Source organism: Bos grunniens, chromosome 16 (assembly GCF_055505025.1).
Source record: "Bos grunniens cultivar Pamir isolate PY7600 chromosome 16, Bosgru_T2T1.0, whole genome shotgun sequence".
NCBI lineage: Eukaryota > Metazoa > Chordata > Mammalia > Artiodactyla > Bovidae > Bos > Bos grunniens.
Window position 1 is genome coordinate 34026297 of NC_141180.1, and position 15036 is coordinate 34041332.

A 15036-nucleotide genomic window follows, 5' to 3' on the forward strand; every position below is an offset into this window, starting at 1 on the left:
GGTCAGGCAACTAGATTTCACATGTTGCAACTAAGAGTTCACATACCACAGCTAAAGATCCTGAGTGCCACAACCAAGACCTTGTGCAGTCAAATATATATATAGACACATATATGTATATACAAAAGAAAATGTGTTGGAAAGAGTTTTAACCACTGGACGCCAGAGGACTCCTGAAAATCAAGTTTTTGTAGGTTCAGTTTTTATTGAGGTAGCATTGGTTTATAGGGCTTCCCAGGTGGTAAAGTGGTAAAGAATCCACTTGCCAATGCAGGAGACGCAAGAGACATGGGTTTAATCCCTAGGTCAGGAAGATGCCCTGGAGGACGTGGCAGTCAACTCCAGCCCTCTCGCCTGGAGAAGCTCATGGACAGAGGCACCTGGCAGGCTGCAGCCCACAGGGCCACGAAGAGTTGGGCATGACAGCGTGCACACAGGCGCTGATTTATAACACTGCATGAGTTTCACGTGTACAGCGTTCTGTTTCTACTTCTGCACACCCTACAGTGAGCTCACCACCAAGGATACAGCTTCCATCCTTCACTGAGCAATGACTCCTTCACCCACCTTGCTCCTGACCCCCCTCTACTTCACCCCTTCCTCTCTCTAGTAACCAGTTCTCTGTCCTCTGTATCTACATGCTTGTGTTTGGTTTGTTCATGTATTTTTTCTTTCTTTTTTATATTTCACCTCTGGGTGAATCACAAGGTGTCTGTCTTCCTCCATCTGACTTATGTCACTTAGCTAACACCCTCCTGGTCCATCCATGTTGTTGCAAATGGCAAGATCCCATCTTTCTTTATGTATAACATTCCACAGGGTACATATATATACACCACAACTTCTTTCTTTCTTTTTCAGTTGGGCTGTGCAGCTTTCAGGATCTTAGTTGCCCGACTAGGGATCAAACCCGGGCCCTCGGCAGTGAAATTGCAGAGTCTTAACCACTGGACTTCCACAGAATTCCCCACAATTTCTTTACCTATTCATCCATCAGTGGACACTTAGGTTGTCTTAGGTCTCAGCTATTGGAAATAATGCTGCCATGAACAAGGGGGTGCAAATACCACTTCCAATTAGTTTTTTCATTTTCTTTGGATAAACACTCAGAAGTGGAATAACTGGATCATATGTGTGTGCGTGCTAAGTTGCTTCAGTCGTGTCTGACTCTTTGAGACCCCATAGACTGTAGCCCACCAAGCTCTTCTGTCCATGGGATTCTCCAGGCAAGCATGTTGGAGTTGCCATTCCCTTCTCCAGAGGATCTTCCCAACCCACGGATCAAACCCACATCTCTTACGTCTCCTGCACTGGCAGACGGGTTCTTTACCACTAGCACCACTTGGGAAGCCCATCAGTTTTAACCTCTGTGCTCTTTTCCACAGGGGCTGCACCAGTTTACACTCCTACCAGCAGTGTGCAAGGATCCCTTTATCTCCACATAGGACTTCCTATCTGTTGTCTTTTTGATGACAGCCATTCAGGCAGGCGTGAGCTGCCATCTCATGGTTCTGATCTGCATTTCCCTGACGATTACTGATGGTGAGCATCTCTTCACACGCCTGCTGGCCATCTGCACGTCTTCACTGGAAAAATGTCTATTCAGTTCCTCTGCCCATTTTTAAAATGGGTTGTTTATTTTTTGCTGTTGAGTTGTAACAGTCCTTCATATATCATGGAATAAGCTTCCTTTTCAATCCACATCAACCAAATGACACTAAAGATAGTCCTATGTTTGATCTTCACTGCCAATCACAGCACCCAGCACTTTTACAACTTTCTATCAGAATCAAGAAACCAGCCGGCTTTTTGAGGACACTGGGCGTGCTGGCACAGGTACCCCTGGGCTGGCTGGGCAGCTCCCGAGGGTCTGTGCATCCCGTGCCAGCTCTGGGCTTCACTTTGGCAGCTGGTCCTCACAGCACCCTCCTGCGGGCCTGGAGACGTCGGGCTCACAGGTGAAAGTTCGAGCCCTGGTGTGTCTGCACCCTTCCCACTGGCCACCTGTCACCACCCACAGCAGCAAAGTACAGCTCTCCCACCTGTGTGAGAACTCATCTGACACCTGGCAAACAGGCCATTTCCCCAGCCCGCCCCAAACCCACAGAACAAGCCTCTCGGAAGGGATGCCAGGGACCCCCATGTCCATCCTTTCCCAGGACAGCCTCAGACAGGCAGGAGTCTGTTCCTATAAAGGTCCTGGAGTCAGGCCCCAGAGCGGCGACACAGCAGGGGCTGTGCAGGCAAGCACAGCATGTGGGTTCACCCTCTGATTCAAGGGGGGGCCTGTCCCTTCCACGCCCACCTCACCCCTCCTTACCCGCCCACAGTCACATCACCCCTGAGGCTGAAACAACCTGAGGGAATTGCTGGGCTTCCAGCCCTCAGTACATTTGTGGGGCTACAGCACCACTCGCTGGCACAAAGTGGAAAAGGCAAGAGCTGAGAGAGCCAGGCAAGGATGAGGGCACAGCCTGAGGGCCCCTTCTGGAACTCTCCAAGCTCTGCCGGCAAGAGGCTGCTATGAAGACCTACAAAATCTTCTAGAACTAACACCAAAAAAAGATGTCCTTTTCATTAGAGGGGACTGGAATGTAAAAGTAGGAAGACAAGAGATACCCAGAGTAACAGGCAAGTTTGGCCTTGGAGTACAAAATGAAGCAGGGCAAAGGCTAACAGAGTTTTGCCAAGAGAACGCACTGGTCAGAGCAAACACCCTCTTCCAACAACACAAGAGACGACTCTACACTTGGACATCAACAGATGGTCAATACCGAAATCAGACTGATTATATTCTTTGTAGCTGAAGATGGAGACGCTCTATACAGTCAACAAAAAAAAAAAAGGGGGGGGAGCTGACTGTGGCTCAGATCGTGACCTCGTTATTGCAAAATTCTACTTAATTGAACAAAGTAGGGAAATCCACTAGACCATTCAGGATTGATCTAAATCAAACCCCTTACAATTATACAGTGGAAGTGACAAATAGATTCAAGGGATTAGATCTGATAGAGTGCCTGAAGAACTATGGACAGAGGTTCCTAAGAGGTTGGACAGGAGGTGGTGACCAAAACCATCCCCAAGAAAAATAAATGCCAAAAGGCAGAATGGTTGTCTGAGGAGGCCTTACAAATAGCTGAGAAAAGAAGAGAAGCAAAAGACAAATGAAAAAGGGAAAGATATATCCATGTGAATGCAGAGTTCCAAAGAATAGCAAGGAGAAATAAAAGAAGCCTTCTTTTGTGAACAATGCAAAGAAAGAGAGGAAAACAATAGAATAGGAAAGACCAGAGGTTTCCTCAAGAAAACTAGAGATACCAAGGGAAGATTTCATGCAAGGATGGGCACAATAAAAGACAGAAACAGTGAGGACCTAACAGAAGCAGAAGAGATTAAGAAAAGGTGGCAAGAATACAAAGAACAGTACAAAAAAGGTCTTATTGACCCGGATAACCATGATGGTGAGGTCACTCACCTAGAGCCAGATATCTTGGAGTATGAAGTCAAAATGGGCTTTACGAAACATTACTACAAACAAAGTCAAGGGAGATGATCAAATTCCAGCTGAGCTATTTCAAATCCTAAAAGATGATGCTGTGAAAGTGCTGCACTCAATATGCCAGCAAATTTGGAAAACTCAGCAGTGGCCACAGAACTGGAGATCAGTATTCATCCCAATCGCAAAGAAGGACAATGCCTAAAAATATTCAAACTACCACACAATTGCATTAATTTTATATGCTAGCAAGATAATGCTCAAAATCCTTCAAGCTAGGCTTCAACAGTATGTGAACTGAGAACTTCCAGGTGTATAAGCTGGATTTAGAAAAGGCAGAGGAACCAGAAATCAAATTGCCAACATCTACTGGATCACAGAAAAAGCAAGAGAGTTCCAGAAAAACATCTACTTCTGCTTCACTGACTATGCTAAAGCCTCTGACTGTGTAGATCACAACAAACTTGGAAAATTCTTAAAGAGATGAGAGTACCAGACCACCTCCTGAGAAACCCTGTGTGCAGGTCAAGAAGCAACAGTTAGAACAGGAGATGGAACAATGGACTGGTTCCAAATTGGGAAAGGAGTACGTCAAGGCTGTATATTGTCACCCTGAGTATTTAACTTATATGCAGAGTACATCATGCAAAATGCCATACTGGATGAAGCACAAGCTGGAATCAAGATTGCCTGGAGAAATATCAATAACCTCAGATATGCAGATGACACCACCTTAATGACAGAAAGCCAAAGAGGATCTAAAGAGCCTCTTGATAAAGGTGAAAAAGGAGAGTGAAAAAGCTGACTTAAAACTCAACATTCGAAAGATGAAGACCATGGCATCCGGTCCTATCACTTCACGGCAAACAGATGGGGGAAAAGTGGAAATAATGACAGACTTTATTTTCTTGGGCTCCAAAAACACTGCAGACAGTGACTGCAGCCAAGAAATTAAAAGTCACTTGCTCCTTGGAAGAAAAGCTATGACTAATAAAAAGCAGAGACATCACTTTGCTGACAAAGGTCCATCTAGTCAAAGCTATGATTTTTCCAGTAGTCATACGTGAGAGTTGGACCATAAAGAAAGCTGCACACCAAGGAACTGATGCTTTCGAACTGCGGTGCTGGAGAAGACTCTTGAGAATCCCTTGGACAGCAAGGAGATCAAACCAGTCAATTCTAAAGGAAATCAATCCTGAATATTCACTAGAAGGACTGATGTTGAAGCTGAAGCTCCAATATGGCCAGTTGATGCAAACAGCCAAGCCATTGGAAAAGACCCTCATGATGGAAAAGATTGACGGCAGGAGAAGGGGCGACAGAGGATGAGATGGTTGGATGGCATTATCAACTCACTGGACACGAGTTTGAGCAAGCTTCGGGAGATGGTGAAGGACAGGGAAGCTTGGCGTGGTGTGGTCCATGGGGTTGCAAAGAGTCAGACACAACTGAGCAACTGAACAACACACAGCCTCCTGAGCCCCTACTCCCTCACTCCAAGTCCTGGGGCTTTTCCTTTTCTACATCCAGCCTTTCCTGCCAGGCTTGGCATGGACCCTCAAAGTCTCTCTCAGGGGCTTGGCCCCCACCTCGGCCCCGGACCTTCAGGCCCAGGCCTATCTTCCTCATAGCCACCAGAGGGCACTCTCTGAATGTGACGGGTTAGCCCCAGAACGTCAAGGGCGCTGAATCAATCTAAACTCTCAGCAGGCAGGAGAGCCCCTCCCTCACAGCACGGTCTTACGCAACCCACCCTACTCCTCCCCATACTGAGGCCCCCAGGCCCACATCCACCCCCAACACTTACCCCAGCCTGGTTCATTCTGCACGCATGCACCCTTACAGTGGTGCACACCCATGCACATATACACACAGCCCACATGAGTGTGGAACTGGAGGACAGGGGCACAGCAGGTGGCTGGCTGAGGCCCATAGGATCCCGAGGGCGGGCTTCAGAGAATGTTGGGACCCCACAGAGCTGGGGGCCGGGCAGGACCCGGCAGGCTGCATGCCCAGCAGCTGCCCTGAAGCCCTCAATCTGCAAGTCTGCCTCTGTCTGGGCAGCGGGTGGAGAGCAGGCACCACGGCAGGAGCTGGTGCAGGCCTGCGGGCCCTGCAGCCCAGGAGCCACCAAGGGAAGAGCCCCCAGACTTGCCAGTGGACCCAGGATGGGTCGAGCAGGGGACAGATCCGGGTGCAGGCAATGTGACACCCAGGATTAACTGCCGCCCACACAGGCTCTGAGAGGCTGGGGCCTCTCGGACTCAGGAAGCCACGACTCACCCCACACGCAGGGAGAGGGGCTGAAAAGGTGTCTCTCAGCTTAGTTTCTGGGGGTACCCAGCCTCCCTTCAATGAGCCCCAAACCAAGTGCCAATCCAAGGGGTCCCTGGTCCAGGGCCAGGGCTTCCAGATGCCCCCAAGGCTCAAGGAAGAGGGAGGGGCAGGCTCCAGGCCCAGGCCCCACCCAGACTCTTGCCCTGACCCCAGAGAGTACAACACGGCCGGAGGGGACTGCCTGGATCTCCCAGAGACCTGGCCAGGCTGGCAGAGGGTCCCCAGACACCTACCCCGTTCTGGCTGTTGCAGTGCCGGGTGCTGATGATGGCTCCTGCTTCCTCGATCATCTTCAGGACAGTCCCTCCGTGCACATTGCCGGCCACGTTGGCGTCATCCGGCCGCATGATCCTGGGGGGAGAAGAGGCAGGATAAGCCTCTGGCAGGATGTCACTCATGAACAGCAGTGACCCCAGGGAGACGGCCCTCCAAAGGCCTGATGGCTCCCAGAGAAGGAAAAGGACCCCCACTCACCGTGGGGTGCTGATCTGACCTGACAGCCAGACAAGGGGCTGCAGGGTCGTGTTGCCACTGGGAGGAAGGGCAGAGGGGGACCTTCCTGCCCTGGGGTCCAGGCACCTAGCCTGCCAGTGGGAGAAGGCCCCTGCCCTGGCAGGAAGGGAGGTCCTTTGCAAGGACCTTCCGCAAAGGCCGTGACTGTGACATCGAGGCAGCCCGGCCGTGGGGTGCTCAGTGCGCCTGCCCCTCCTGGCTCCCAGGACCCGCAGTGACCCGCAGAGCTGAATGAGCAAGGACACAGCTATGATCCCTTGGAGAAAGCACACATTCCCAGGACTACCGTCTCTGTCAGGAGTCCCAGAGGAGCTGGCCTCCTGTGGCCACAGATATTGAGAACTGCAAACAAATCACAGCATCCAGACCTTCCCGGCAAGACAAAACCTGATTGCTGCCTGCCCCCAGGGCTCCAAGAGAGCGCCCGAGGGGTGGGTTCCCTGGAGTTGAGAGCGGGGAACTCCCCAAGGTCAGGGGGTACTGAAATCACCCCATTTCCCCCAGAGGAAAAGCCATGTCTTTGCAGAGGTCAGCAGCAGGGAAGCCCTATGAAATCCCTGGAGTCCCAGAAAGCCAGCCTGGTGCTCCTACCTTGGGCAACCCCATGGAGCTTGGCCCTCTCCCAGACACCTATCTGTCTGGCTGATGAACTCTGTCTCCACTAGCCTCAGGCCCTGAGGTGGGTACCAGGCACTGAGCTAGTGTGCAGTTTCTGGGTGCCTGGCATCACCCGGGCACACACACCCTGCTCCAGTCTGCTGGCCAGCGTGGCCCTAGAGGCTGGACCCCCCACTCTGGGCCATGGAGCTCCACTGCCCTCCCGATCTGGCTCCTTCCAGACTTGGAGCCTAAGCCAGGCAACCTCAGAGATGGTTCCCGACTCCCAGTCTTACTGGCTGGGTGACCTGAGCAAGCTGCCAAAACCCAGCCACCTTTACATTCTCATCCGTAAAAGAGGAACAACAGCGCTACCACACTTGACTATGGGAAAGACTGAACCACGAGATGGCACAGATAAGGAGCCTGGCACACAGTCAGCAACATACACACTCATCAGCACTGCTTCCTCCTTCTCTAAGCACCAGTCAGAAGCCGCAGGAGGGCTGGAGCCTTCAGCATTCAGTCACCAGTGCCATTTTCTGGGGAGACCAAAGGCTGTCTGGACCTGTCGCCCACCCCCAAAGTCACCCCTTCAGCCTAGGGGGCATTCAGGACCCCTACTTCTCACCTGCATCACTGGCTCAAGGGCAGCAGCCACGGTCGCCCAGGCAGTGGCCAGGGGAACCCCCAGAGCACAGGAAAGGAGCCTCATTTGGCTTCTCAAATGCTCATTTTAAAAGATTTTTGAATCAACTCAAAATAGATTAAAAACTTGAACATAAGACCCAAAGCCAGAAAACTCCTAGGAAAAGACGTTAGGCCGTAGCAATGATTTTTTCGATTTGACATCAAAAACAAAGGGTAAAGAAGGAAAAAATACGTAAGTAGACTACATCAAATTAAAAGATTCCTGCACAGCAAAGGAAGTCATCAGTCAAATGAAAAGATAACCTGTGGGATGTGAGAAAGTATCTGCAAATCATGTATCCGATAAAGCATTAATATCCAAAGTACACAAAGAACTCATAAAATTCAAGAGCAAAACAATCCAGTTAAAAAATGGGCAGAGGACTGGAATGGACATTTTCCCAAACAAGACATACTGATGGCCAACAGGCCCGTGAAAAGATACTCAACATCATTAACCATCTGTTGCCAAGTCACTCAGTTGTGTCCAACTCTGTGCGACCCCATGGACTGGAGGCCACTAGGCTCCTCTGTCCACGGGATTCTTCAGGCAAGAAAACTGGAGAGGGCTGCCATACCCTTCTCCAGGGGATCTTGTCGACCCACAGATCAAACCCGTGTCACTTACGTCTCCTGCATTCGCAGCCAGGCTCTTTAGCACTAGCGCCGCTTGGGAAGTCCCGTTAACCATCAGGGGAACGCAAACCAAAACCACAATCAGATCCCACCTCGCATCTGTCAGAACAACTGTTATCAAAAAGACAGGAAACATGTGTTGGCAAGGATGTGGAGAAAAGAGAACCCTTGGGCACTGCTGATGGGAATGTAAATTGGTACAGCCCCTGTGGAAAACAGCATGGAGATGCCTCAAAAAATTCAGACTCCAACTACCATATTAACTAGCAATCCCACTTCTGGGTACTCATCAGAAGGAAATGAAATCACCATCTCAAAGAGATATCTATGGGACTTCCCTGGCAGTCCAGTGGTTAAGAATTTGCCTTTCAGTGCATACCTGGGCTCAATCCCTGGTCGGGGAACTTAGACCCCATTTGCCAAAGGGCAACTAAGCCCATGCGCCATAACTAGAGAGCCCAAGCACCAGAACAAGAAGCCTGAGCACTGCAACAAAGGGCCCAAGGCAGCCAAAAACATATTTTAAAAAAGGTATCTTCACCCCCACGTTCACTGTGGCATTATTTACAGTAGCCAAGACATGAAACAACCTACTTGCCCACTCACGGATGGATGAAGCAGGTGAAGTAGATGTGGTATGTGGGTGTCTCATGATGAAGGTGATTAAAGAGCCTCCTGATGAAGGTGAAAGAAGAGTGAAAAAGCTGGCTTAAAACTCAACACTCAAAAAACTAAAATCATGGCATCCAGTCCCATCACTTCATGGCAAATAGATGGGTGGGGGGAAATGGAAACAATAACAGACTTTATTTTCTTGGGTTCTATGATCACTGTAGATGGCGAAATTAAAAGATGCTTGGTCCTTGGAAGAAAAGTTATGACAAACCTAGACAGCTTATTAAAAGCAGAGATATTACTTTGCCAACAAAGGTCCATCTACTCAAAGCTATGGTTTTTCTAAAAGTCATATATGGATGTGAGAGTTGAACTATAAAGAAAGCTGAGCACCGAAGAATTGATGCTTCTGAACTGTGGTGTTGAAGAAGACTCTTGAGAGTCCCTTGGACTGCAAGGAGATCCAACCAGTCCATTCTAAAGGAGATCAGTCCTGAATATTCATTGGAAGGACTGATGCTGAAGCTGAAGTTCCAATACTTTGGCCACCTGATGCAAAGAATTGACTCATTTGAAAAGACCCAGATGCTAGGAAAGATTGAAGGTGGGAGGAGAAGGGAATGACAGAGGATGAGATGGTTGGATGGCATCACTAACTCAATGGACATGAGTGTGAGTAAACTCTGGAAGATGGTGATGGACAGGGAGGCCTGGCATGCTGCAGTCCATGGGGTCGCAAACAGTCGGACACCACTGAGCAACTGAACTGAACTGAAGGGTATGTTTTTCCTTAAACTGTGTACTAATGATCATATAACATCAATGTATCTTGCTCGAGGACTTGTTTCTTCTTAACAGGAACCCATTCCTTCTGGCTAACCTTGTTAAGATGTATGTTGTGTGAGTGGGTCTTGTAAGACCTTAACAACCTTGAGGCATTCTTCGGATCTATTGCTAGTAACCAATTGATAAAGTATATAAGGTCTTGCTAAGACTAGTAGGGGCGCACTCTTCTGCCTCCTTCTGGTGTCTGTGTCAGAAGATTTCTCTATCCCTTGTTACTTTAATAATAATACTTTTGCTGCATGAAGCTCTTGAGTGACTGAAGCCGCGTCTATGATCCCAAAGCGAAATTTTCTCCTTCAGAGATCACGAATCTGACACCATTCACCATAAGCTACCACTAGAAAAGGCAAAACTATGAGACAATTTTTAAAAGTCCATGTTTGGACTTGCCTGGTAGTCCAGTGGTTAAATTCATGTGCCAATGCAGGGGTGTGTGCTTAGTCACTCAGTCGTGTCCAGCTCTTTGTGACCCCATGGGCTGTAGCCCACCAGGCTTCTCTGTCCATGAGGATTCTCCAGGCAAGAATGCCCACCTCCAGGGGATCTTCCCAACACAGGGATTGAACCCAGGTCTCCCACATTGCAGGTAGATTCTTTAACATCTGAGCCACAGGGGAAGCCCAAGAATACTGGAGTGTGTAGCCATTCCCTTCTCCCTGGGATCTTCCCGACCCGGGAATCAAACTGCAGTGTCCTGCATTGCAGGCAGATTCTTTATGGGTTCATAAAGAATGTGGGTTCATCGGCTGCGACAGATGCACCTCTCTGTTGGGGCTGCTGATAAAGGCTGAGGCTGTGCATGTAGGGCAGAGGGCATGTGGGGAGCCTTTGCACTTTCTTCTCCGTTTTGCTGTGAAACTAAAGCTGCTCTGAGGACTTCCCTGGCGTCCAGGGGTTCGGACTGCTTTCACTGTGGGGAACTAGGCTCCAGCAAAAACAAAAACTGCTCAAAAAGTAACCTCTATTAAAAAATGTTATAGAAAATATTTTTAATGTTTTGAGTTTTAAAAATTCCTGCTTATACTACTAAGCTCTTTTTTTTAAGTTTAAGAGGTAGCCAATTCAAATAACAAAACAACCTCTATCAAACAACATTACAATATCAAACTCTTTCCTTTGAATTTGTTTTCAACTTAGTAAAGACGGGATGGTCCACCTCTACTCACAGGCCTAAGGGCCAGGCAGGGGTCCAGACAGGGGAGGACTGAAACGATTCTACACCACACAGCCTTCCCCAGGAGCACCAGAGATCGCCTCTGGGGAGCCTGACGTATTTCTGCCTGTTTGCAAAGTGGGGCTGTGTATGCCGGGCTGGCTCAGAGCCAGGAAGAGCAAACAGAGGGCCCCAAGGCCAAGGAGGAAGTGCTCACATCCGGGAGGGCCTGAGGAGGGAGAGGCCGGGGAGGACACACCTCTGAGACACGAGGACACGGGACAGAGCCTGGAGCCACCCTGCGACACTGAGGGTCCGGACGGACCCCACAGCACCAACATCCCACTAATTCCGGAGGGGACCCTGGGTACTGAGCTCTAGGCCCACCCCCACCCCCTCGTCCTGGTCACCCCAGGTCCTGCCCAAGGACTGTCCTAGCGCCCCCAGGCCAGCTGACACCCACATGGTGCAGACGCAAACCTTCCCCAGGGACCTGATCCTGCCTCTGCTCTGCAGTTCTGCAAACAAGAAGGGCCAGAGCCCAGGTCCGGCAGCCCCTCCCTGGGGCCCCAAATCAGATGCCTCCCCCAGGGCATCACCGTGATTCCATCCCAGCCTCTACCCCAAAGCCAGGGCTATGGTCCTGCACCTGGCCGCCCTCCCTTTGTCCCCTCCTTCCTCCAAAGAGCTCTGGAGCTGCTGGGCAGGGTCTTCCTCAACTCACTTCCCCCTGAACTCCCGCCATGTGTGTCACCTCCAGGCAGGCAGGAGTGTGAGCGACCAGGGCAGCCAGGGGAACGTGCAGCCTCTCGGTGGAGCTCCGGCTTTCCCATTTTTAGCAAAGAGACAGATATGGAAAGTGTTTCGCTTTCCTCTTTTCTATCAGAAAAGAAGCAAAGACAGCCCAGTGGAGCACACACGATGCCACATGGCACTGCCCACTGGTCTCTGGTCAGGGAGGTGAAGGGGTGGTATTGGGTGGTATTGGCCCTCACAGCTGGCCAGCTGCATCCGTGCAGGGGTTTGAGTTGAGGATACCAAAGAACTGAGTTTTCTAGAGAAGCCGGCAATCCAGAGTTTAATGTGAAATCTCTTGGAATTTGACTGGCAGCACCTGACTGTTGAAATGGCCTCCACGCAGGCCAGCTCTGTGAGGGCAGAGCAGGTGGTGGGCCTGACCCCATCCTGGGGGGACTCTGTGTGCCCCATTCTCTTTCCCACCTCTCTCTGCCCCTCTGCCCATGCCAACCTGCAACTCTCTCAGTCCTTGAACCCCAGAAGCTCCAGGGAAAAGTGGACAGTTGGCCCAGGGAGCCCTTCCTGTGACCCCCATCCCCAACGTCTTCTCAGCTGGCCAGTGGCAGGGACACTGCCTCCTGTGACCAGGCCTACGCACCCCAAGATCCTCTCCACCATCTTCCTCTCTCCCTGCCCTCCCAGCAGTGGCATCTGGAATGTCACCACCCTGTTACTCACCACCCCTCCCCCTCCATTCCAGCCACTCCTGCTCCAAACCACAGGATGAGCTGGCCAGGGATGGGCCCACGGAACCAAAGCAGACACCGCCTCCTCCCTGCTAACCTCTGAAGCAAACACTAAGCTGATGACAAGAGCAGGAAGGAAGCCACACACACCGGGGTTACAGAGTCACTTTCAGATGGTGCAGCCGCCCCCTACCCGGGCACCAGGAGAACTTCAGAGGAAGTGACACCTGGGTCAACTCCGGGAGAGGGAGCAGATGAGCCAGGGACAGAGGGTGGGGCACGACGGATGCTCCAAGGAGAGGTGGTATCTCAGAAGAAGACCCCAGAGACGGGAGAGCTCGGCAGGTACAGAAAAAGACAGTGGTCCCCCAAAGCCGGCCAGTGACCCCTGGGGGGAGAGAATATGGGTGAAGGGCGAGCTGGAGAATGGAGCCAAGAGCTTGTCACACGGGCCTGGGACTGGGACAGAGCCTGGACCTGTCCTGGGGGCAGGGTGGCCTTGGGAGACCCTCAGTCGGGGCTGGTGTGCGAGGAGTCACCCAGGGGCTGCGGATGGAGGGGCTTCTCTGCCTACGTCTTGCCTCCCTGCCGAAGCCCACCATTTACCCTGATGCCCCAAGAGTCACTCTTCTTAAGCAGGAGTCCACGGCCCTGCCAGACCCTCCAGGGCCCCTGCTACAGGAGAAAAATTCAACTCCTGGGACTTCCCTGGCAGTCCAGCGGTTGAGACCCCACACTTCCACTGCAGGGGGCATGGGTTTGATCCCTGGTCAGGGAACTAAGATCCCCCATGGGGGGATGGGGCAACCAGAAAAAAAAAGAAAAGATTCAACTCCCTAGCGAGGCCTCTGAAGCCCTCAGGGATCTGGAACTTTCCTCGCCTATCTCCCACTGCCTCTCGGGGCTCTAGGCTGCACCTGCCCAGGCCAGTGCTGCTGGCTGGGCCCACCTGGATCTTCCCTCCACCTCACCTGCACCAGCCTGTCCCAGCAACACCTGCACCAGCCTGTCCCGGCAACATGCCACCTCTGCTCCATGAAGAAAGGCGACTCATGGACGAATGGGGAGCCTAAGTAGACACAAAATTCCGGAGGGCAACCCAGCTTTATCATCATCCACCCAAACTCCAGATATATGGGCTGCTCTAAGCCAGACGTCCCACCAAGAGGAATTCAACCTAGAGATGTTTCCACACATGACCAAACCAAGCGTGTTCAAGGTTACTCACTGAAAAGCTGTTTTATGTGCAAAAGCTGGCCGTGCCCTAAATCCACCAATAAGGGGCTCGTTAGATTAAGTTACACCCACACAACACAGAGTGCACAGCCTCGAGCAAGAGGGAGGAAGGGTCTCGGAGAAGCCCTGTTAGATGAGAAAAGGCTCAGAATGATGGGAGACGGGTGACCATATCTGCAGGCCAGTGGAGACCACCCTTGGTGGGAGGCCCGGGAAACCAGAAGCTTCCACTGCCCCTGAGAGGGGAACCAGCGATTGGAGGAAGGTCACAGTGACGCCTCTGTGCTTTCTGAATTTAAAACCATGTCAAAGGACTTCCCTGGTGGTCCAGCTGTTAAAACTCTGCTCCCAATGCAGGGAGCGTGGGTTCGATCCTAGGTCGGGGAACAAAGATCCCGCAAGCCCCACAAAACCATGTCAACCATGTCAAATATTAATAAATCCACAGTCTTTAAAATTTATTCAAAACACAGCTGAAACAAAGGTGCTCAGCAAAGCCTTCTCTGAACTCACCAGAGCAAGGCTACCATCTCTGCTGGTTCCTGTGGGCGGGAGAAAGGCAGGGGAACAGAGTAGGAGAGGCCATTCCAGGAACAGACAGCAGGCAAGGGACAATGGGGAGGCCGGAGGAGCCACCCTGCTCCCCACACGTCTGCGTGTTCTGAGGGCAGGCCTGTCCCTCTGCTCCTCCGGGTCCCCGGAGGCTGGGCCAGGCCCCACCCAACCTGGAGCCTCTGGACGGGGTTGAACTGTGTCCCCTGACACAATTCAGATCAGCTGAAGCCCTGACCCTGGAACCTGTGACCGTGATCTGATTTGGAACCAAGGTGTTTGCAAATATGGTCAAGTTAAGATGAGGTTATTACCAGGGCCATGTTCCCATGACTGGTATCCTTAGAAGATGGAAATCTGGACACACCAGGGGAAAAGGCCACACGACACGGAGGTAGAGACTGAGGTGACGCTTTGACAAGACACACAGGCACTGCCTGCAGCCGGGATGCTGGACAAGCAAAGAAAGGCCCTTCCCCCTAGAGCCTTCAGAGGGAGCGTGGCCCTGCCGACCCCGGTATGGGGCTTGCAGCCTCCAGATGTGAAACATATGCATTTCTGGGTTTTAAGCCACCCAGGTGTGGTCATGTGTTACAGTGACGCCAAAAAACCCAGACAGCATGTGGCCTGAGGCCCCTGCCTGAGTGGCCTGAGCACCACTCCCAGAAGGCAGCAGGGAGCGGCTGGGCTGAGACCCCATGGCCTGCAGCCAAGCTCAGGTCCTGCTCCCCAGTCCAGCCAGCCCAGGCCAGGCCCCCCAGCAGCCTTGGTGGCAGCTCCACTGATGACTGCTCCCTGCTCACCCTACCCACAGCCCCCTAGCATGAGGCCAACATCTCCAACTCTGACAGGAAAATGTCAGTGCTAAAATGGAACACTTC

General features: G+C 51.6%; 1 protein-coding gene across 12 annotated transcripts in view; it reads right to left on the reverse strand.

Moving 5' to 3' along the window:
• ACOT7 (acyl-CoA thioesterase 7) overlaps window positions 1–15036 on the reverse strand; it is a 108152-nt gene that overhangs the window by 50821 nt on the left and 42295 nt on the right. For all 12 annotated transcript variants that reach the window (XR_015143327.1, XR_015143328.1, XR_015143329.1 and 9 more), the window contains exon 2: window positions 6067–6184. Coding sequence is in view for 9 of the 12 variants with exons in the window: in XM_086344214.1 (XP_086200340.1) it covers window positions 6067–6184 (118 nt within the window). In the remaining 3 variants the exon portion in view is untranslated. The remainder of the gene's footprint in view (window positions 1–6066; window positions 6185–15036) is intronic.